The following is a 22,290-nucleotide window of genomic DNA, read 5'->3' on the forward strand; positions in this document are numbered from 1 at the left end:
ATCTACCACACGGTAGATGGTAAAAATTATAACTATTACGATTCGTGTCCAACTCTGGAAAAGGATTGCTTTTTTGAAGTTAGCAGTCAGAGGGGAGTGTCTGCCCCTTGAAATCTGTACACTTTTGGTGTGCTTAATAAAATACTTCTAATGACCTTTTGAGGTCTGAGCATGTTGCCTTGAGCAATCTGGGTTACATTTTTAACTTTTTACCACATTATAAATAAATCTCCTTTGAAAAGAATAACAGACCTTCACCATCTGGTGGTTGGCCGATGCAAAAATATTTCTTGAACAAATCAAAAACACACAGTGTTTTATGAAAGAGGTTGATAAAATAAGGAAAATAGAAATCTAGTATCTCCAAGGTACTAGATAAATATCTTAACCATTGAGCATTAAAGTTCCAATATATGACAGAGATTTTACCATTATGTTTGTGAATAAGCAACCTGAGCATCATAAAAATATGGTTTGTAAAGGTACTGAAGAGTTTAATTCACTAAACAGGAAATATTATATCACCCTGTATTTGCATACTAAATTTTTTTACCATCTTTTTTTTTTTTAAAGATTTTATTTATTTATTTATTTATTTATTTATTTATTTATTTGAGAGAGAGAGTGAGAGAGCGAGAGAAACAGCATGAGAGGGGATAGGGTCAGAGGGAGAAGCAGACTCCCCACCGAGCCGGGAGCCCGATGCGGGACTCGATCCCAGGACCCTGGGATCATGACCTGAGCCGAAGGCAGTCGCTTAACCAACTGAGCCACCCAGGCGCCCTACCATCTTTTTTTTTTTTTTAAGATTTCATTTATTTATTTGAGAGACACAGAGAGAGAGCACGAGAGGTGGGGGGAGGGGCAGAGGAAGAGGGAGAAGCAGACTCCCCGCTGAGCAGGGAGCCTGATGCGGGGCTCCATCTCCGGACCCTGGGATCATGACCTGAGCTGAAGGCAGATGCTTACCTGACTGAGCCACCCAGGCACCCCCTGCATTCTAAATTTTCTGGCTTCTGAGTTACTATTGAAAAAATGGCTTCAAGTAGGTACTTTTTGTGGATTTGCAAACCACTGGAGAACTGGATTTGTCCTTTCTTTCTAAAGACAAGATCCCAGACTGCCTATTAATCTAGAGTAATGAATATATATTCAATAAATGTTGTTGAATGAACCAACGTGTGAGTGCTTTTCTTGGGTTTCTATAGAATCAAGAGAGAGAAGGCAACATATCAGTAAAGAATAAACATTTTTACTTTGAAACAAAGAAGGCAATTTATTGTAGTGAGATTACATTAAAATTCTATATATGATCCCCAGTGCATATAAAGTAATTTCCTGCACACTGTTGGAGAAGACATTACTGAGTCACAAAGAAACTCAAAGTGTTATAAATCAGTTAATATTGATGTATTGCATTTTTATTCATCTATCCAAATTGAAAATGAGATGATTTAAAGGACACATTTAAGTATTTTTCATAAATTTTAACGATGGCTTTTGCATTTCCTGGAGTTTGTAATGCCTTTGATAACTCAAAACACAGAAGTCTATTCCTTGCAGTCTGTTCCTTTTTCTTACCATGGTGAGTAGTTATCACAAAGCTGCTTAGGGAGTAAACTTCTAATAGATTTAAATGTTTTCCCCTAAATGGAGTTTGTGGAAAATATGAAAAATGGCATGATATTGGAGGTAACAAAAAAATAGAAGAAAAATTGTTTTTGAACACTAACCAATAGAAAAGTGCCCCAGGAGGCAGAGAACAGCAGTGCCGTTGACCACAAGTTCACAGACAAATATACACATACCCATGTAGACATCTTTGCACTTAACACCTTATCTTCAGTACATCTTATACACTTGCTACATGTTGCACAAGTTCAGGCACACAGACACCACCTGAGTGTGCTTGCATAGCTAGCCCCACTGAGGAGGGCTCTACACAGCTTCTCTAAAGGAGCTTATTCTCGACTTTTTTGAAAACAGAGTCTAAAGCAGTTCTTCGTACAGTCATGTATTTACAGAGATACCACAAGCCATGTCATGGTGTCTGGTCTGCCTTCCTAAATGTAGGATTCTTTAGCATACTGGAATTGGTCAGCCTCAAAGACCGGCTGACTACATCGCCGCACTAAGTGGTCCAGCTTAGTCTTCTGATTTGACTCAGATATAGTTCTTAGCCGGTACAGCTCTGGTCTCCCTGTGACAGTCACTTGTCCTATCGTTTCAACAGAAGCATGGACAGTCCTGCTCTGTTTCCAACTCTCAGTCCTGGGAGATAGTCTGTGCCTGTCAAGTGGCTCTTGACTGCATATATCTTTTGAATTCCCTCCATGGTGAAAAGGTAGGAGAGGTGGTAGTTGAGTGTCCCGGCGGAGCATTCTAGCCCTCATGCTGCCAACTGTTTGGCCCCCGTGGGCCGAGAGGTCCAATGCCTGGCACCGAATGGCCTCTTCATAAGATGGCGGACTCCCAGGGCTTCTCTGATCCACTTGCTGGACCACATCCTCGACTGAGAGGGCATAGGATCTGGAGCTAAAGTCTAGAGCTGTTTGGCCCTGGATTTCAGACAAGTTCTCTTGGATGATTCGCCCAGCAAGCTGGCTTTCTTTTTTAAAGCCTTTCTTTACTTGGTCTCTTGTAAAGCCTTTGGATTTCACAGACACAGAGCTGGGGGTTTTGGTCAACACTCTTTTGTGAGAGGCAAAAGAGAATGACATGGAATGTTTTTTAATCTCTCTGTTGGGTTTACTTTTCTCTGCCTTTGTGAAAGACTGATGTCTGGTGAAGAAATTTCTTTTGGGACTGGAAGGAGAAGCCACGGGGGAGCTGTCAGAGGAAGCATCCAGAGAGCCACTGGAGGAGGCTTTGGGCGCCAGTCCCCACAGTAACCCCAAACCCTGAGTCGAGTTCCTCACCTTCAGGTCCTGTGGCCTCTGAGTTTTGCCTTCAACTGCAGGAAACACCTCCTCTGGAAATGGGTCTTCAGCTTCCTCACCTTCCAAACAAGCCCCTGCCTGGGCCATGGTGAAGTCATCCTCACTTCGTGTTAGTTTTTGGTGAGTTTTCTGGCTCTCAAGGCTCTCCTGTGAGGATGACATGCTGGGCTCTGAGTAGCTCCTGTCTGGTTCCCTGAGGGAGTTTTTCAGCCTGGCTACAGTGCTGACAATGGGCTCTGGGCTCAACTCCCAAGCGAGCTGCAGGCCTCTGGGCTTCCAGCTGGCAGCTGTCTCCAAGGGCACCTGGGGCCGCCTGTTTGGGGATCTGATGGCACCGCTGGATTCCATGTCAGGATCATTGCTGTCATAGGCTGAGTCATTCTGCAGCGTTGACATGTCTGGAGGAAGTTAAGGGACAGTTGAGTTTCTGGGTCAGTTTCTTGGAGAAATAAACTTTAGTACCATTCACCCTACTTGTATCAAGTATGGCACTAGGTAATCTGGTGAAGCTACTGGGGCCTTGATACGAGAGAAATCTGTCACATTAAAATTTTGTTTCTTTCCTAGTTTGAGGTGCAGAAGAGAAGTAGGAAAAGGAAATACAAGTGAGAGAATGAGAATGAGAAAAGAGACAAAACAACATTTCATTGAACATTTGTTGATCTTAAATTTAAAAATTAATCCTTTGGATGGCTCTTTGATTGGATCCATTCCATTTTAATGGACCCATATCCTATTATGTGGAAACAACCCTCCAGCTAAAGGTAATTTAATAAAATTAGCAATTCTTTATGATTCAGAAAGAAGCTGAAGGAGAGTCAGCTGAATGAGAAGGCTGCAGGAAAATTTGAGAGCAAGTTTCCATGTTAATGGCACCCTATGAATTTGATTTGGTGACTTGTGCAGGTGACTTGCGCTTCAAATGCCAGAGATACTTTACGTTACTGGCATGGACTGGCAGACTGGAATGGACGTCCCCCCACAATCATAATCAATCAAGAACACATTCAGTACCTGAACTGTCAGTGTGTTCCAGGGAGTCATCAGAAGCAGTACTGGAATGTGCCGGAATGTTCTCCCCAAATATTTCCAAGCAGTTATCGATCAGGAATTCCACCAATGTTTTAACCTGTGAGGAAAAAGAAGCAAGTTGTCAGCCTAAAGACATCTTTCATTCTTTTAAGGGAAGAGGGGAAGGAATGGGGATATAATGAGGGCCCACTGTTAGGGAGGTGCCAAAATGAGCATATGAGATCTTTATGTTTTTGAAAAGAACATATAGAAAATTGGTAAAAGTCATATATATTGAAGTTATTTTTGGGACATGCATTTTTTGAGAATTATAAAAAAAACCCTCTGACTAAAATTTTCACTTAAGTAAGGAGTTTCCCAAACTGATAGTTGGACTGACAGAGTGCAATGCACAAATGAAAAAAAACCCAACCAAACAAAGGGGCTTTTCTATCCTAGGAGACAATGAGACTTAGTCTTAACAAAGGACACCTTTGAAATCCTACGAGACAGGATTGTTCCATTTCATTAAATGAATAAATCTAAGAGAGCAGAACTATGACAAAAGCATTTTGCATCTCATATTTCACTGTGAGCTTGAGTCAGCCAGAGAGACTCAGAGGCATTTTATCACTTGGCTTTTTCAAACAAACGGTGAGATCATACATTGGGAGTTTCTCAGACAGAGACTGGAACAAACCTTGTTGTTCAAGTCTTTCTGGGCTTCGAAAGACAGGTGTTGGTCATTCTCTTGGGTCAGCATGTTGGGTCCGACGCAGATAGCTAGATTGCTGGCATCCATCTTATTGATCTCGGAGTTCTTGCTGATAAGGTAGAGCACGGAGATCAGGTGCTTGAGCAGCAGGAGGTTGGGCCGGGGGAGCTTATCTGCAACCCTGGAATGAGGTTCAGGAAAGCTGGTTTTAGAGGACTAATGTTCTATCTCAGTTTTAGTGTAGCAAGTTGAAAATTTCTGCTTAACCCAGACTTCCTTCAAAATGAGGAAGGTGCATTTTCATCAGTAAGATTGTGAAATGTTCATTCAGACACTTCCAGTGGCAACTGATGTGGAATGAAACTGGTTAACCATGAGATCTTAAAGACCTAAGACACTGGTTCTTTATAATTAGGACACCGATAACACAGCCCTTTATTATTTGTATAGATCTTACATTGGGAAGCCTTAACTTCTGCAACAAACTCCATAGTCGAATACATTTTGAAAACTGCTTTGTAGAACAATCGTGTAGCCAGGCAGAATGTCTTTTTTTTTTAATTTTTTAAAGATTTTATTTATTTATTTGAGAGAGACAATGAGAGAGAGAGAGAGCATGAGAGGGGGAGGGTCAGAGGGAGAAGCAGACTCCCCGCCGAGCAGGGAGCCCGATGCGGGACTTGATCCCGGGACTCCAGGATCATGACCTGAGCCGAAGGCAGTCGCTTAACCAACTGAGCCACCCAGGCACCCTAGAATGTCTTTCTAACACTGCAAGACTGGTATTTTGGGAGCACGATCATTTGCCTTTCTTGATCTGTGACCATCACACAAAGATGACCCATTTTTATGCCATTCTGAGAAATCTTTATGGAGAAGAAATCAGTTTCTAAGGGCATGTTCATAAATGTGGTCAGGTCAGCACTTAAACGGGAACATTGGTACAAAGGATAATAAATGAGATGTGTAAAGCCTCACTTTTTCAAAATCTGCAGTGGTGACTCTAATGTAGGGAACGTTTTCACTTCTCGTTAAGTTACTATTATGGAAGAGCTTAGTGCCTTTAAGGAGAAACTTGCGGTTATCTTAGGATTTTCAATTTGGGACAGATACTCTAATGCCTTTAATTCAGTAACTATTCCACTAGAAATATTTAGCTGCGTGGGACAATCATAACAAAGAGACAGACTTTCATAACATTTGGCAAAAGTGCTGATATTTTGAAATTAGGGGTTTGAGATTGTCTAGTTGCTAACAGGTTACAGTTTCATTTACAAATGTAATCGTTTTTGTTGTCTTTGGAATTTGTTTATATAGAGTTTTCATTTTGGTTAATTAGAGGAATATGAACTATGCTGTGGAATTTTATGATCAAAACAATCCTTTCCCGATTGTTCTCCTGTGCTTTAAGGGATGTTTTATGGGGGAATTTTTGCCTTGCCTGACACAAACCTTTTAGGTTAAGGATAACCCCACGTTCCTATACTTGGCCACCTAGCCTGTTTTGAGGCTTCCATCTATGGTTTTGTCTCATACCTTCTTGAACTACTTATGTTTTAGACTCTTCCATCTCTTGAGGTTTGTGAATATTGAAGTTCACTTTCTACTCTTTGAAAAAGCGCTTCCTTTCCTTTGGTTAAAACTACTTTAAAAGGAATGTCCAGGGTACCTCGTGATTTTTATTCTGGGAGTAGATAAATAATTCCACTCTGATTCCCTAAACACATCAATGTTCCTGAAACACTCAGAGAACTGTGTGAAGAATCAGAAGATGGAGACCATGTGGGCCTGGCCTCTGGCAATGACTCTGGCCACTTACTGTTTCAGGGCCTCAATTCTGTCCTCTTCATTCTGCCTCTCCAGCGCGTCCATCCACTCCTCAAACAGGTCACATGAAAGTAGCTTCTGTGGGATACTTCTGAGGAAGTCCTGCAGGGTGAAAGGGGGATGGTTGGGCCTGGTTGGGTTACATCATGCGCTGGCGTCTTCATCTTCCCCTTGTCTGGTCCAGCTCAGGGACCCTCTGATCATCCTACCACAGGCTGTGCCCCCTTCCTTCCTGCATTTGAACACTCTAGGGAAATCTCTCGTAGCAACTTCCTGACAATGGACAGAGTGAGGCCATCCTCTGAGGGGCTCCCAGCTTCAGGAGCATGGACTTGGCCTTTTCTCATAAGAATTTGGGGAGAACGTACTGTATCATTTTCTGTTGGAATCTGAGATCGTAGACACAGAGATGTTTATATAAGAAAATAAAAGGCTTCACTAAAAAACTTAAACTCCAAGATCAGTTTACTTTGATTTGTAGGGCGAAGGGCCTGTTTCTTATTCCCAGAGACGTAACGTGTCTGAGCCCATTGGCAGATTTTTGGCAGCAATGCTGTGACCTCACCTTAAAGACCACAGCCAGAAGGTGCACAGGGAGACTTTTCAGATCTACCATGCCTCCCGAGTTGAGCTCCTCCTTGATCTCTTTGCGGGCTTTCTCATTGGCTGCTTTCCTGAAGATCCCTTCCGTGGATGGTCCTTTAAGGCACAGAATAGTGAGAATATCCTGTAGGAAAGAGATGTAGGAATAGGAAAAGGTTACCCTTACTTTGAATACATGAACCCATGTGAGGCTACTACTACATGAAAAGTCGATGTTTAGGTATTAAAACAGTACATATGAACAGTAGCAAACTTCACCTGTCATAGATAATCCTCTCCATAAAAGATAGGTCTCTGTGATACCAACATGGTCTTTACAAGAGACCATGACTGCCAGGTTTTCACAGCCCCATTGCTATCAACCTCCTCCCTCCACTCTGCTATTTTTCTAAGAGGAGGTAAGTTGTGAATGCTCTAATTTTGTACATTCTAGAATCATTTCCGGTCTCTCTTCTTTCAAGTCATTCTATATAAACACTGGATTTCTGATCATATACTTTATACCCCATCTCTATCCATTGACTTCTCAGAAGCTACACATCTTTTAGCATTCTTAACTCTACGAAGTCAGGAGGATGGACGGTTGGATTTCTAGAATGTAAGCAGTTAGATAGTCTCCTGACTGCACTCATATGTGGAAACACCATTTCCAAAAGTGGAAAAACCTACAGATTGGCCCCAGCAAGGATTTTTCACATCTGACAAAAACCTGAAGTAGGTTTGAGAGTACATGCACCTACCTGAATGGGTCTGGGGAGTGTGTCATCCTCACCACAGATGATTGACAAGGGCTGATCAAATAGTGATGTTTTTAATTCAGGTTCTGAAGCCCCAGAAAAATCTGACACAGCAGAATGTCTTCTCATGAGAAAGGGCCAGGACAGCACCTTCTTTCTTTTCTTAATTTCTATAGCCAGGAAAACAAGGCCAAGAGAAAATTAGATTCATAATTGTTGAATTATTAAATAATTATTAAAGATCCATATAAGACCATGGATATTGTCAGCCACATAATGTCATCTATGGTATGCCACGGGGGTGGGGGTGGGGAACAATTTTGAAAAACTGAGAAAGCAAAGGGCATGAATTTTAATCTAGAAAAATGAACCCGAAAAGCAAACACGTCGTTACCAGAGCAACCAGCCCCTAAATATCAACACCCAGGTTCCTCAAAGTCTCCACCTTTCCTGTTTTTACTCTTCACGGCTGTTTGCTACAGAAAATCAGCAAAACTAGCCGAGCAGATCACAAACAACCATCTTCATATATTGACCTTAATAACTATAGTGGGTTTTTCTGATGCGAAATAGATTATTTTAATTTTCTCCTTTGAGTGGCAGAGGAAACAAAACTTAAAAGGAGAGGAAGTGACTTGCTCAAGATCTTTTTTTAAACTGAAGTTTAGTTGACATAGAATGTTACATTAGTTTCAGTCACGATGGGAGACAATATGGAGTTTCCTCAAAAAACTAAAACAGAAATACCATATGATCCAGTCATTAAACTAGGTTTTACCCAAAGAAAAAGAAAACATTGATTCAACAAGATTATGCACACCACTATGTTTATTGCAGCATTATTTACAATAGCCAAGAAATGGAAGCAACCAAAATGTCCATTGATAGATGACTCAATAAAGAAGACGTGGTCTATAAATACAGCGGAATATTACTGAGCCATAAAAAAGATTGGAATCTTGCTCAAGATCATTTTGACTGCCCTTAGCGGGGCGGGCCAGTACACCTCCGCAGCCACACTAGCATCAACCAGCCACTAGAGGGGGCTACAGCAGTCTGCAGTTCCCCTCAGGATTCCCCCAGCGCCCCCCCGCCCAGGGTGGGGGTTGCTTGAGGACAAGGGCTGGCACAAATTGCCTCAGAAAGGCGTGAACCTAGACTAGGCAGTTGGGAATTATCACGAAAACGTTAGTGAGATGTTCTGTCTTTGCAAAATCCTGAAGACGTGTGTGCAATGGATATCGCATCTCACGCATTTCTTTCTTTCTATTCTCCTTCATTTTCCTTCTCTTGTTTCCCCCTACATATGAAAGCTCTGTTTTCTAATGCACTGCACTAGGTTTCCACACTGGCAAGTGGAAGAGGATGGCTGGAGAAGTGGCTTGTCCCTTACAGTTGAGGAGAACTGGGTCGCGGTTATGTAATACAAAACACATCATGAAAACATTGAAGAGTGAATGGTGGGTTCCTGGGAATTGGAGATCAGCACCAATTGCTTCATGGGTTCTTACATTCATTCCTTCATTAGAGAAGGAAGAAAGGGGAAAAGGAATCATCTGTTTTTCATATGTATGCCTGCTTTAGTTGTCAAAACAGAAGTGGCTAGGAGATCTGACCCCACTAAAATTACTCCTCGGAGAGCTGGGGCCTTGGCTGTAGGAAGATCTTTCCTGTCAGAGTGCTCTGATGCTCTAGTGAGCTGGAGTCTGCTGGCCATTTAAGTGTTAATGTTCTGCGGTCTTTAGAAGAACACTTAAAAAAAGAAATTCCTAGTAGGGTAAAGTACTGTGGTTTTGCAAACCAAGAACATTTGTTGTTAGCACTTACATAAAAGACCAGTATGTTTTCAAAACTCACCAATTAGCTGGCAAATATTATCTTCACTCTCACATGATGCCAACAGAGGATGTTCCTTGATATCGTCCTAAAAATATATTTATTTTTGTTAAAAATGACTGAAGAGATCTACCCAGTCTTTCCCCACAAAATACGTGGACAACATTTTATTCATATTAAAAATTAGTAAAGTCCAATGATCTTTTTCTAGCTTCTAGAATCAGTAATAAAGTCTTGATTGTCATCATATAAGGTCCCAATTAATGTATTTAATTAGCTACATTTAGGATGTTAGTTTTCTACTCTGATAATTATACAATCCAAACAACACTCCATAAAAACAGAAAGTTTTCCATGTTCTCACAGTGCAGATGAAAAGTTTTAAAAATTGCTCTCTTACCTCTGACTGACATTCGATCAATGTCTCCATATTATTGGCATTTAGTGTTTTTGACTGAAAGAGAAAAAATTAAATTAGGTAAAGATCGTTTGGCTATTACCTCTGGCAAATATGAATCAAGAAATATAAGAGGGGTACTTACAGCATTGCAGCTGCTTATCAACTTCATTAGATTTTGGGCTGACTGTCCAGGGATGAATTTTGCTCCCGTGTGGACTTAGCTCTGCCTGTGAGAAATCATATGGGAGAGAGTGAGGAGGGAGACACATGATAAGTTGGCCAATTTCGGTGCCAAAACACAAAATCTGAAACTATTAGATAGAAAAGTTTTCATTTGAAGTCTGTGATATGTTTCCAGATGTCTCCGGCTATTAAGGATGCACCTGAACACACTTATTTCTAAATTTTTTAAACCTGATATCTTTACCATGCCAAACTTTGTTATTCATTTATTCCATTCCCACCAAGAGATAATCTAACAATCATATGATAACTAACGTTTTTCTGGGGGGAGGAGCTCACGTTGTCAGGTACTGTATTATGTGCTCTGCATGGATTAGCTCCTTTAACCCCCAGAGGAAAAAACTTATTCCAAGAATGCTACTTGCAGTAAACATAAAACAAAGTTAACGTTGACAGAATTCTTATACCGAAAGAGTGCAGGCTTCACACTGAAGGAAAGCTTTCAGTGCTCAGCGTCTTTAACATTATTTGCTGCATGTTTTGGGGTACAGCTGTTTTCTGTTGGAGGTGCTCTCAAAGACCAGTGATTTGCCAGCTAGCTAATTTTCCAGTTATGTTAATTTATGGTACTCACCCTCGGAGGGCCTCCAGCCAGAGTTCTCTTATCTCCGGGGGAACAGTGCAGAATGGGAGAAACAGCATAACACTCTGCTCCTACTAATCCACCGATAGAGAGAGGAAGACTGAACTGCTCTAACTTCACGTGTTCTGCATTATAAACGAGAGGGGGCGGGCAGGTGGAAATTCAGAATATTACTGAGACCGGAAAGAACATCATGGGTTGTCACCCAGACATAGCTAGACAGACACTGTGGGGAGCTCTCACTTCCTCATTCCTTTTAGGGCAGCTCTGGTTCTTTTTCTTCTTCTAACACTTCAAAGTAAAAAAAAAAAAATCTATAAACTAGTAAGGGTGGAAAAGATGACATATGGCCCATAGGTGAAGGCTCTGATTAATGTCACAGGTGGGATGTGTGAATAAGAAATTGTGTTATTCTGTGATAAACATAATTTTATTTTGTAAAGTGGTGATTTCAGGTGCCCTTATTTTGTATCCTGTTTGGGCGCTCTCTCCCCTCCCACCCACCATCCACTCCGTTCATCAGTCACCATACATTGCCTGGCAACCCTCTGGGTGCAGGATGCTCTTCCTCTAAGGAGTCCCAGACACACTGCCTTGTTTGAGAAATGGTCACCATCAGTTTCCTTTGGAATTAGGAAGAGTCCTCTAAAGTCAGCTGCCAAGATATAACCCCCTTCTCCTTTCTCTAACTCCTAGTTAAAATTGTTAATACTTAATTTGTAGTTTGACCATCTCTAGTCCTGACATGGAAGGAAAACCAAAAATTCCTTTAAAAAAAAAGATTTTATTTATTTGAGAGAGAGTGAGAGAGAGAGAGCACAAGCAGGGGGAGGAGGTGCAGAGGGGCAGAGGCAGAGGGAGAAGCAGACTCCCTGCTGAGCAGGGAGCCCGACGTGGGGCTCGATCCCAAAGTCCTGGGATCTGACCTGAGCTGAAGGCAGACACTTAACCCACTGAGACTCCCGGGCACCCACCAAAATTCCTTTGATCAGACCAATTTCAAGTAGAAAGGAGATGGTGAATTTCATCTGTGGATCTTTCCTTCTGGATAAGAGAAAATCTCTGGTCTTTTCTGTGGCTAAAAGGCTATATATAAGATGACTCGAGTACCTGAGAAGCAGAATGTGGCATCCATTGTGACATCTTCACACAGTGGAGTGTTATATAGCACTGAGACTGTGTGGTCTATAACTACATCCAACAGTGTGGCTGGGTCTCACCATACAACGTTGAGCTAAAGAAGCCAGACACAAAAGAGTATACCTTGCATGCAAAGCAAAGTCATCCATGCTGTTAGGAGCCAATCTGTGCCATTATACCAGTATCCTTGGGGTGGGTAGTGACCACCAGAGGCCAGAGAGGGCTTCGTGATGCTCCATCTCTTGATCTGGGCGCTGATCATCTCAAGTTCACATTTCTGCATATGTGTTATTCTTCGACAAAAAATTAAAACTACCTTGTCTTAATTCATCATCAGAAGGCTTTAATTCCAAGATTTTCTCAGCTTGATAGCTCTCTTGTCTCTATACCAAAAGGAATACTGATTAGGTGTTCTTCAGGAACCTGGAGCACAGAGCAGTTCAAATTTGCCCCCTAACTCAGTGTTTCGGTGGGCGGCGTTCAGGTCTCCGGCTGGAGGCTCCCTCTCTGAAAACTGCCACACAGCCGGAGTTTCTAGCTGTGTCCCCGCAGAGTCTGTGCACGTTACTGCCTTTCGTCCTCTCTCTTGCCTTTACGAACCTTCAGAATGACTCACTGACTTTTTTTTTATTACCAAAAAGGTCATATATGCTGTTCCTAGCCTAGAGACAAGCAGGTAGTAGGTACTCGGGAAATAATTTCTGAACAAATACATTTACATATAAAATAGTCCTTCTTTACACTAATATGTATTTCATGAACTTTTTTTCATTTGGCATACTTTTTGGGGTTTTCTAAGAAATTTCATGTTGGCATTGCTTTAACTAATGCATCAGTCCTCAATCTAAATATTTCAAATGAAGACCATATTTTTTTCTTCTTTCTATTATGCACTATACCCCACAATACACATTCTATAGTGGTTTAAAAACTGTTTTTGTTTTTGTTTGGCCATGCAATTCTATATTCAAAGGAAGATGAACCCAGAATCCTGATGCATAAAATGTGAAAGAACAATTTTTAAGGGGCGTCTGGGTGGCTCAGTTGGTTAAGCATCCGATTCTTGATTTTGGTTCAGGTCATGATCTGAGGGTCGTGGGAATAAACCCCACTTGGGCTCTGCACCCGTGGGGAGTCTGCTGGAGTCCCTCTAATGACACAAATGCCATCAAAATATGGCAACGGAGAAAAATGAGGAAGTTTGTTGGACAGAAGAAAAGTGCTAATTCCCTTTGGATATGTAATCCCAAAGCTTTTTGAATTTAAAAAAAAAAATCCTTATTTAACTTTTAACCATCACCAATGGGCCCTGGAAAACATTTTTTTTAAACTAATCTATACCCAACATGGGGCTCAAACTCATGACCCCAAGATCAAGAGTCGCACGCTCCACCAACTGAGCCAGCCAGGCGCCCCCCTAGAACTTTGTGAATTTTTAAGTGAGATTTAGTTTTTGCTGGGGTATTATTTTTTTTATTATGTAGAGAATCATGTTTATAAATTTATTATGAAATATACTAAGAATTAGACCTAACTAAACATGTATATTTCAGTAACAACTCTTGAAAGAGGAATAACGGTTTATATGTCTGTTAATGCTATTGTGGTGACTTTGGACATTTATAAAGAAGAAGTGATTAAAATGCAAATGCTATAAATTACATTGGGTATAAAATTTCCTGTAACCTAGTTTAATGTTCTTCTTCCTCTCTCCTCCTCCCCTTCTTCTTCCTCTTCTTATTCTGGGACTGAATTATGGGACTAGATGTGGACATTTGTTGACATTGAATTTCAGGGCTGAATAGGGTTTAAGTGAGCAACTAATTTAATGTCCTGTCCCTCTTTTGATGTTTTTACCCCTGCGGCACCCCACCAAATTGTCTCTTTATGGTTGTTCTCGAAGTTTTCCCGTGCTAAGGGAATAAGCTCTTCTCTATTCTGGCAGAAGGCTTCTGCATATGTCAGAGGGGAGGCCACCTTCCAAAAACTCTCCTGTCTTAAATCCCATCCCATTCTGAGAGAGAGTTTTCAGCTTCCTTTGCTCAGCCCCTGCCACCCCCACCTACCGCCTCAAGCATACAAGCCTCTCTTTTTGAAATGAAATGACCCCCAAGCCTTCATTGTCCCAGTAGGAAATGTTCTTTTTAAACATCGCCTTGGTTTTGGGCATCCATCCTTAGCTCTGCATTCTGGGGTGTGAGACCTACTTATTTAACACCTATTATGTGCTGTATACTCTGCAGTATTTTCAAGTATCTTATCTTACGTAATGACTGAAACAATGCTCTGAGTATGTCATTCTCTGAGGCTTACAGATGAAATAGCTGGGGCTCCACAGGTCAGTTAGCTCCCCCAAGGTCATGCCGCTGGGTTTGAACCTGCTCTTTCCAGTTTCTCTCGAGGATAATCCTTGAAGGGATTCATTTATAAATGGAAATAAGATGTCTAGACCTATTCTCTCCATTTATGCCAGATGAGTCCTGGTGAATCCTTCTAGGGAACTCTTTTTACCTAGCACGAAGAGTCAGATTTGGGCCTTGTCCTGAAACTTCAACTCTCCTTCCATTAGTTTCTTTCTTTCTTTCTTTTTAAAAAAAAAAAAAAATATATATATATATTTTAAAAGATTTTATTTATTTATTTGAGGGAGAGAATGAGATAGAGAGAGCATGAGAGGGGGGAGGGTCAGAGGGAGAAGCAGACTTCCCGCTGAGCAGGGAGCCCGATGCGGGACTCGATCCCGGGACTCCAGGATCATGACCTGAGCCAAAGGCAGTTGCTTAACCAACTGAGCCACCCAGGCGCCCATATATATATATATATTTTTATTCATTAGAGAGAGAGAGAGAGCATGATCGGGGGGAGGAGCAGAGGCAGAGGGAGAAGCAGACTCCATGCTGAGCTGGGAGCCCAGTGCGGGACTCCATCCCAGGATCCTGGGATCATGACCTGAGCCGAAGGCAGACGCTTAACCAACTGAGCCACCCAGGCACCCCTCCTTCTATTAGTTTCTTTAATAATCATAAAAAGAATGCAATTCACATCATCTTAAAAAATATATAGCACTGAAGGTTCAGTGACATGCAGAAACTCTTATATCGACAGATTAGAATTTTCCACTTGTCTATAATTCTTCCATCAACCTACCATGCCCCACTTCAGTGAAGAAGGAGGTACTGAGGTATCTGGGATGGAAGTTAGTCATAAACAAGGCAATAGAAATGTGTGTCAGGGCCCCCAGTGTTTTCTAAGGCAGGAATATCTTTTTCTTATAGGCTAGATCGTTGATAGGGGACCCCAAAGCGAGGTGTTCTTGGTGCCTCTCGGAGATGTTGACAGTCACCATCTAATTAACAGATGTGTTTGTGACTGATGGAAAGTCACCATGAGCAGTTGGTCCAGGTGGCGGGTGGAGGAGATGTTCTCCTATCGTTAATGCCGGCCTGTCCCGCACATGGTTCCCGCGGTGGAGATAGAGTGGGAGGGGCAGTTCCTGCCGTGCTGAGTCCAAAAATCTCAGAGTAAGTTTGATGGCAGTTTTCCCAGCCATAGGAGAAACATTTGTAAATACAGTGTGAAATGTGGGGGCAGGCATATATATATATATATATATATACACAAAAAGTTGGAAAGATTTAGCTTCACTCTCTCCATAGTCTTGCCCCGTACAGTTTCCTTAGAAAAGCAAGCTCTTACCCTGTGTGACAAGAGTTTTCAGAACAGGGAAAGGGACTTAAGTGGCTTTTGCTAGCAAGCAGAAATCGACAAGACTGCTTCTTACCCAGGACTTTTATTAGCTCCTGATCGCAACCGATTTTTCTCCAAGAACTGGCTTTGTTTTTACTGTGGTGACTGTCTAGACATAAACCCTGCATCGGGGACTGTGATTCCTGTGCTGAGTGAGCTCAGTTACCACTTCAGTCCTGACCGCTGTGTGTGCGGTGTTACCCACCTTACCTGTCAGACGCCAACTCCAGAACCAGTCTCTTCATTCCCAGCTCGCTTTCCCCTCTAACCCCTTGACCGTCCAGTGGCCTGGAGCCCCACATTCCTTAATTACAGCGATAACAACTATCTCCTGCAAAGAGGATGGTTTTCCCGAAGAGGTCACAGTTTCCTAGAGGACTTCTACATCAGCCACTGCCTGGCTGCCTAATGATTAATACATTGATCTTCCAGAAAGTTCTCCAAGTTACCAAAAAAAAATTTTTTTAAAGCTATCCAGCCTTTTCGCTGATCATGCCTCCTCCTCTCTCCCCGACTTGTGTTTTGGTCATTCCCTAAAAGTGCACTCTTGCTTCTCCAGGCCTGTGAGGAAGCCGTTCCCCGCCTGGAATGCTGTTCACCACACATTTGTCTTTCAGAGTAGCCACCTTTTCCTCCTGCTGAACCCTTTTCAAGTCCCCTCTTCTCTGAGAGCACCGCACAGACTCTTCCAGAAGGAATTAGGCTCCCTTTCCCAGTTCTCCAACAGCAGCTCACTGGGTGGCTACAGAAAGCAGGGGCCGATTTTTCGCTCTTGTCCTTACGAGCGCCTTCACAGTACTCTGCTCGGAGCTGGTATTTATTCCTTCCTATACTTTGATTCTTTGCCACATGGAAATTGTGTTGTTAAATGAAGCACTTGATCTCACTGTGTGTACTGGTATCGCAGTGTTACTTAGCCTCTCTGACTCCTTGCCTCCTGGAGAAAGACCTTCTCTTTGTCGGGATGGAACAGTGACCGTGCACATGAGCTGTGATTAAAGTGAGGAGGACGTGTCCCTGCAGGCCTTGTCCTGGGGACCAGCAGGCTTACGTGATGCCAGTACTTTGGACTTAGGCCCCTGGGCCTCTGGGATGGCGACTTCTGTCGATGAGCTTGGAGGGCAGTCATGACTGACTGTCTCTCGGTCCCTCCACAGACCAAAGCTTCCCCTTCTCGGAGGAGGAACTCCCCGGATGGGCCCATCCTGGATCCTCTAGCTCCCTCTGCCCCGGGTGCCTTGGACGGAGGGCAGGTGGGGACTCGGTCCGGCCTAGAGTAAATCTAGTCCATGTCCTTAAAGGTTATTTCTTTTCCTGGAAAAGAGCTGTCCTCCAGTCAAATTTTAACTCATGCTGTTGCATGAGGGTTATCTGGATGTCTCTGAGGTTTGCTGGGACCAGAGTGTCCCTGAAATATTACAGAATGTCTTTGTGTCTTGCAGAATTACTTGCTGTACCTGCAAATGCCTGCATTTCTGTGGAGGATGCACATGTTTTAAATTTGCCTCTGAGATCTTTATGATAATAATTGGAAGACAAATACAGCCTCAGCGTAAAATCATGTTCGAAGAACACTCTGTGTTTTCAGAAAGCTGGCTCGAAAAATAAGAAAGGCTAGAACAAAATGTTCTTTTTAAACTGCCTTCCTCACTTATTGAGATCAAGATGAAGAATTAGAAATAAAATATTCTGAGATTAGGAGATTGTAATCTGAATTGCTGGTGATACAAAATACCATAGTGTCACGGGTAATGGTAATGCTCCAACTTGCTTGCATGTATCACTTGAAGAACTGATGAGTCCTTCCCTTCTGATGATATTTTGGCTCGAAAAATTACACAAAGAAAACGCAGTGTCAAAAAGGGTATGTCAGGGGGCGCCTGGGTGGCTCAGTCGTTAAGCGTCTGCCTTTGGCTCAGGTCATGATCCCAGGGTCCTGGGATCGAGTCCCGCATCGGGCTCCCTGCTTGGCGGGAAGCCTGCTTCTCCCGCTCCCACTCCCCCTGCTTGTGTTCCCTCTCTCGCTGTGTCTCTCTGTCAAATAAATAAATAAAATCTTTAAAAAAAAAAAAAGGGTATGTCAGCAACCCTGAACATCACTAAACTAAGATATAACCCAACCGATTTGCTTTTGAAGAGAAACTTACGAAAAATGAGGTTTCTTTTTTAGCAGCCCACAAAATTCATGCGCAGCCTTTGTCAAAAATCTGGACAAGAAAAGTAGAAATGATGGGAAATGTTTAGTTAGCCTCATCCTCTCAAAATGTTTTTTAAAGAGATATTTAGTTTACTTTCTTTATTTTTAAATTTAGCTCTTTTTCCATTTGTCATATGAAAAAAAAATTACCCAGAGCTTTTACCTCCCTGTTTAAATTTTAAAAACAGAAGACTATTTGTCATTTTGAATGCGTGTGGTCCCTTTCTCTGATACTGTGCCTTATTTGGCGTCTCCCGAGAAAATGTCCCAGTAATGGCCTCTGAAGGCAGCTCTGGCTCAGGGGCTGGGGTTCAGGGCGGGGTGGCCGGAGACAGATGGGGTGTGTGGCCAGCATCCATGCAGCTCCCACCTGGGGAGATGGGGGAAGGGGTCTCCATCGAAACCACAACCTGGCCTGAATGCAATTGTGCAGACTGGTTCCGACTTCTAGTCTGGGACCGGTCCCAGGGTGTTGAAGAAAACATCGTGTGATCCAGGTGAGAAGACTTTGCACGGAGGGGGCAAGGTTAAGCCTGATGATTCTGGTGATCCTGATACAGCTTCCCTAGAGAAAGGAGGGGAGTGAAAATGAACAGAGTGAAGCCACATTTACGCTAGGCCACGGAAAGATGTCTTGTCATCTGTGTACCCAGTTGATATTCACAACTGCTCGGCCCTCTTCTTCGGGGGCTGGAGAGAAAGGACCAGGCCCCTGTGGTGCTCTATTTTCAAACATTCTTGCATCTTTCCTCAATGTTATCCACGTGGACTGCAAAACTGAGCCCGCTGATGCCCTTTCTCTGAGATGTAGCCTTCGTGAGATCTTCAGGAAATCTTCAAGGACGATCCTTTTTCAGATGTGCAGTACGGTGGCGCGCAACCTTGAACACCCTTTATCATCCCCTGGGGACTCAGGGAAACACAGACTGTGAGCCTCACCCCTGGAGCGTCGCATTCAGCAGGTCTGGGAGAGGCCTGAAGGGTGTTTTCCTAACGAGGTCCTGGCGATGCTGCGGCAGCCTCGGGACAGAATAAACAGTGAGCACATTGGCCTCCTGCTTGCCGGGAGCACCGGACTGCCTGACTGCGTGGCATTTTTATAATCACTGCGTTATTCCACAATTCTAGTACTCTGCTGGCTTTCACTCCTATGTCTTGGCCCTGAAATAGCCCGCAGGCCCTTCCAATGGAGAAATTCACACTGACACCGAGGCAGGCCCCTGGGGCCCACCCAGCAGGAAGGGCACGAATGTTCATTTTTAAGAATAAGTAAAATGGCGGGTTCCCCAGCAGAAGTTAGACTTCTGCTTTTATCAGATATTTCAACACATTTCTCCTCCGATTGCTCTGCTCAATGCTGGTTTGTTTGTGTTTTTTAAAGATATTTTTTTAAGTAATCTCTACGCCCAACATGGGGCTCAAACTCACAATACCGAGACCAAGAGTCACACGCTCCGGGGACTGAGCCAGCCAGGTACCCTCAATGCTGTTTTCTGTCAGAAAAAAGTTGGGGACCGTTCCAAAGGAATGGTGCAAACTTTCATATTCAGGATCATTCCAAGCACCTTTACTAGGTAGACAAAGACAGCGAAGGCATCTACAGCTGGACTCAGAGTCCAAGATCTAACTATACAGAAGCTTTGCTAGCTTTATTTTTTTTCAAATAAATGTGGTATTCCCCTGTTGGTGACTCACTTCCAGTGGCCCTGGGTTAAGGAAACCAAATGGACCACAAGACACTCTAGCTTGTTCTGAAACTTAGAGTCGGCTGTTTGCCCACAGGGTGTCTTATTCCTCAATAAGAGAGCTCAGTTCTCCACAAAATATACTCTTCTGCAAATCCCTAAACACTTGAAAGCAAGCTTCCTTTATCACCATCTACCAGAACATGCCTTGTGTGTGTGTGTGTGTGTGTGTGTGTGTGTGACATTATCCTTCTACTTACACATCACAAATGACCAGGTAAATAGAATCAATAAGCATTGGCTGAATCTTTCTTGCCAACTGAGACGGGGCAGTTTCGAGTTTAAACGCCAGTCCTTGGCACACTTGGCTACACATTAGAATCCCCTAGGGAGCTTTTAAAAATCCCCAATCCCCAGGCCACACTCTACACCAGTGAAATTGTAATTTCGGGAGACGGGGCCCAGACAGACATCAGTATTTTTAAAAACTCTCCAGAGAATTCCAACATGTAGCCAAATGTGAGAAGCAGTGATGTCAGCAACAGCTTTCTGGGTGAACCCATCTGTTGATTCTCTAACTGGATCCTTTCCTGCAGCTGTGGGCATCGGGCCATCTCGGACGCAGCAGGTTCATTCTTGACCAGGAAGGAAGACTGGGCCTCAGTTTCCCTCCACAGAAGAGCACCAGCTCAGGACAGCCGTTTCCCTGACTCACCCCTTTATGCTCACCAAGTGAGAAAGTGAGGTGACTTTGAATCTGCTGCGATCTTGTGGTTGATGCAGTGTGGCTATAAATTCTCTGCAGCTGCTCCCATGAAGAGATGGAGTCTACTTCCCCACTCCATGAAACTGGGCTGGTTTCATGACTTGCTTTGACCAGTAGATTGTAGCAAAAGAGATGTCACGTGAGTTCTGGAGCCTGGGCCTCCACCTTGCCCTCCTGAATGTGGCCCTGAGAAGCCTGCATGGGAAACTAGCGTATCCTCCTTGAGGAGGAGAGGACAGGCTCCCCCGGCCTCAGCCAACACCACCCCCAGACCTCAGTGACTCTCCAGCAGAACGTTGTCATTGGAGCGAGCCCTGTGAAGCCAGCAGAGGAGTGCGGCCCAGCCATCCACAGGATCAGGGGACATTGGAAATTGCCGTGGTTTTGAGAGACAGAGTTTTGGGGTGGTGGTTACTCAGGAATAGAAGCCTGAAACAAATAGTGACTTCGTACGTCCTTCTCATGACTTTGTATCTGTGCCACGAGGACAGCTGTGCGTTGCCCTGCAAGTACTGATTTTAAAATGCACTGATTTAGGGGCACCTGGGTGGCTCAGTCGTTAAGCGTCTGCCTTCGCCTCAGGTCACGGTCCCAGGGTCCTGGGATCAAGCCCCGCATCAGGCTCCCTGCTCCGCGGGAAGCCTGCTTCTCCCTCTCCCACTCCCCCTGCTTGTGTTCCCTCTCTCGCTGTGTCTCTCTCTGTCAAATAAATAAAAATAAAATCTTTAAAAAAATAAAATTGACTGTAGAGATGTAAAATAAACATCGATCAGTGGTAGATGTTAAAAAAAAAAACAACAGTACCTAGGGATACAAATTATATATAAGGGAATTTCCAGGATGCAAAGTTGAAGGGTAGAGTATCTACAACTTTGAGTAGGACATTTACAAATTCCAGAAAAGCATGACTTTCTCTGAGGATGGGAGGTGTGGAGCTGAGATACTTTTGTAAATTTAGTCCTGATATTATTTGTATTCACTCAGTATATATATATATATATATATATATATATATATAGTATATAAAATATGTATATATTGTCCCTGCAATGGGCAAGGTACTTTCTTTATTGGATGTTGAGGAGGTTCAAAAAAGGATGCTGTTATCAAACTCAGGAAGTGTGTATCATGTTCCTCTCCCATCATTTCAGTTTTCCAAGTTATTAGCTGCTGACAATGTGCATATCTCAGTTCTAACAGTTGGAATTCAAATCTAGCTCTTCTGGAAACTGTCTCTGGTTCTTCAGTGCTAAGGAGGGGAGCTAACTTTTCTGTCAGGGCTCCATGGATTGACGAATGGATCAGGAAAGATGGGACTTTTCACTCACCATCCTTGGCAAGGGGCTTCTCCTGGGCAACATAATCATGTGACTCAGCAATTTAGAATTAACTCAGTGAGAAGGTTTTGCCTTGCAACTCACCACTCAAATTTTTATCACCTCCTCGCATTGTGTGCATGTGCACACACACACACACACACTTTATGTTGCTGGGGATACCACAGCAAAATCCCACAGACTGGGGGGCTTAAACAACACAAAGGTATTTTTCACAGCTCTGGAGGCTGAAAGTTCATGATCAAGGTGTCTGCAGGGTTGGTTTGTCCTGAGGACTCTCCCCTGGGCTTGCAGACAGCTGCCTTCTCCCTGTGTCCTCACATGGCCTTTCCTCTGTTGTGAGCATCCCTGGTGTCTCTTTGTGTGACCTAATCTCTTCTTATTAGGACATCAGTCATTTTGAATTAGAGTCCATCCTAATGGTTGCATTTTAACTTAATCACCTTATAAAAGGCCTCTCAAAATATGGTTACATTCTTTTTTTTAAAGATTTTATTTATTTATTTGAAAGTGAGAGAAAGGGA

At 43.1% G+C, this 22,290-nt stretch overlaps 1 protein-coding gene and 1 long non-coding RNA gene across 2 annotated transcripts in view; one reads left to right on the plus strand and one right to left on the minus strand.

Annotated features, from left to right (window-relative positions):
- Window positions 1–22,290, plus strand: part of LOC118001849 — a 55,100-nt gene that overhangs the window by 29,747 nt on the left and 3,063 nt on the right. The window lies entirely within an intron of this gene.
- On the minus strand, window positions 1,554–11,003 carry LOC118001847 (T-cell activation Rho GTPase-activating protein-like). Its single transcript, XM_034992020.1, has 10 exons — window positions 10,886–11,003; window positions 10,211–10,295; window positions 10,069–10,122; window positions 9,690–9,756; window positions 7,836–8,002; window positions 7,058–7,219; window positions 6,485–6,594; window positions 4,651–4,846; window positions 3,954–4,068; window positions 1,554–3,337 (listed from the first exon to the last, which is right to left on the minus strand). Exons 2-10 carry the CDS (start codon window positions 10,235–10,237, stop codon window positions 2,064–2,066), a joined length of 2,172 nt encoding a protein of 723 aa, XP_034847911.1. The 5' UTR covers window positions 10,238–10,295; window positions 10,886–11,003; the 3' UTR covers window positions 1,554–2,063.

This window comes from Mirounga leonina, unplaced genomic scaffold (genome assembly GCF_011800145.1).
Source record: "Mirounga leonina isolate KUSES-001 unplaced genomic scaffold, KU_Mleo_1.0 Mir_54, whole genome shotgun sequence".
Lineage (NCBI taxonomy): Eukaryota > Metazoa > Chordata > Mammalia > Carnivora > Phocidae > Mirounga > Mirounga leonina.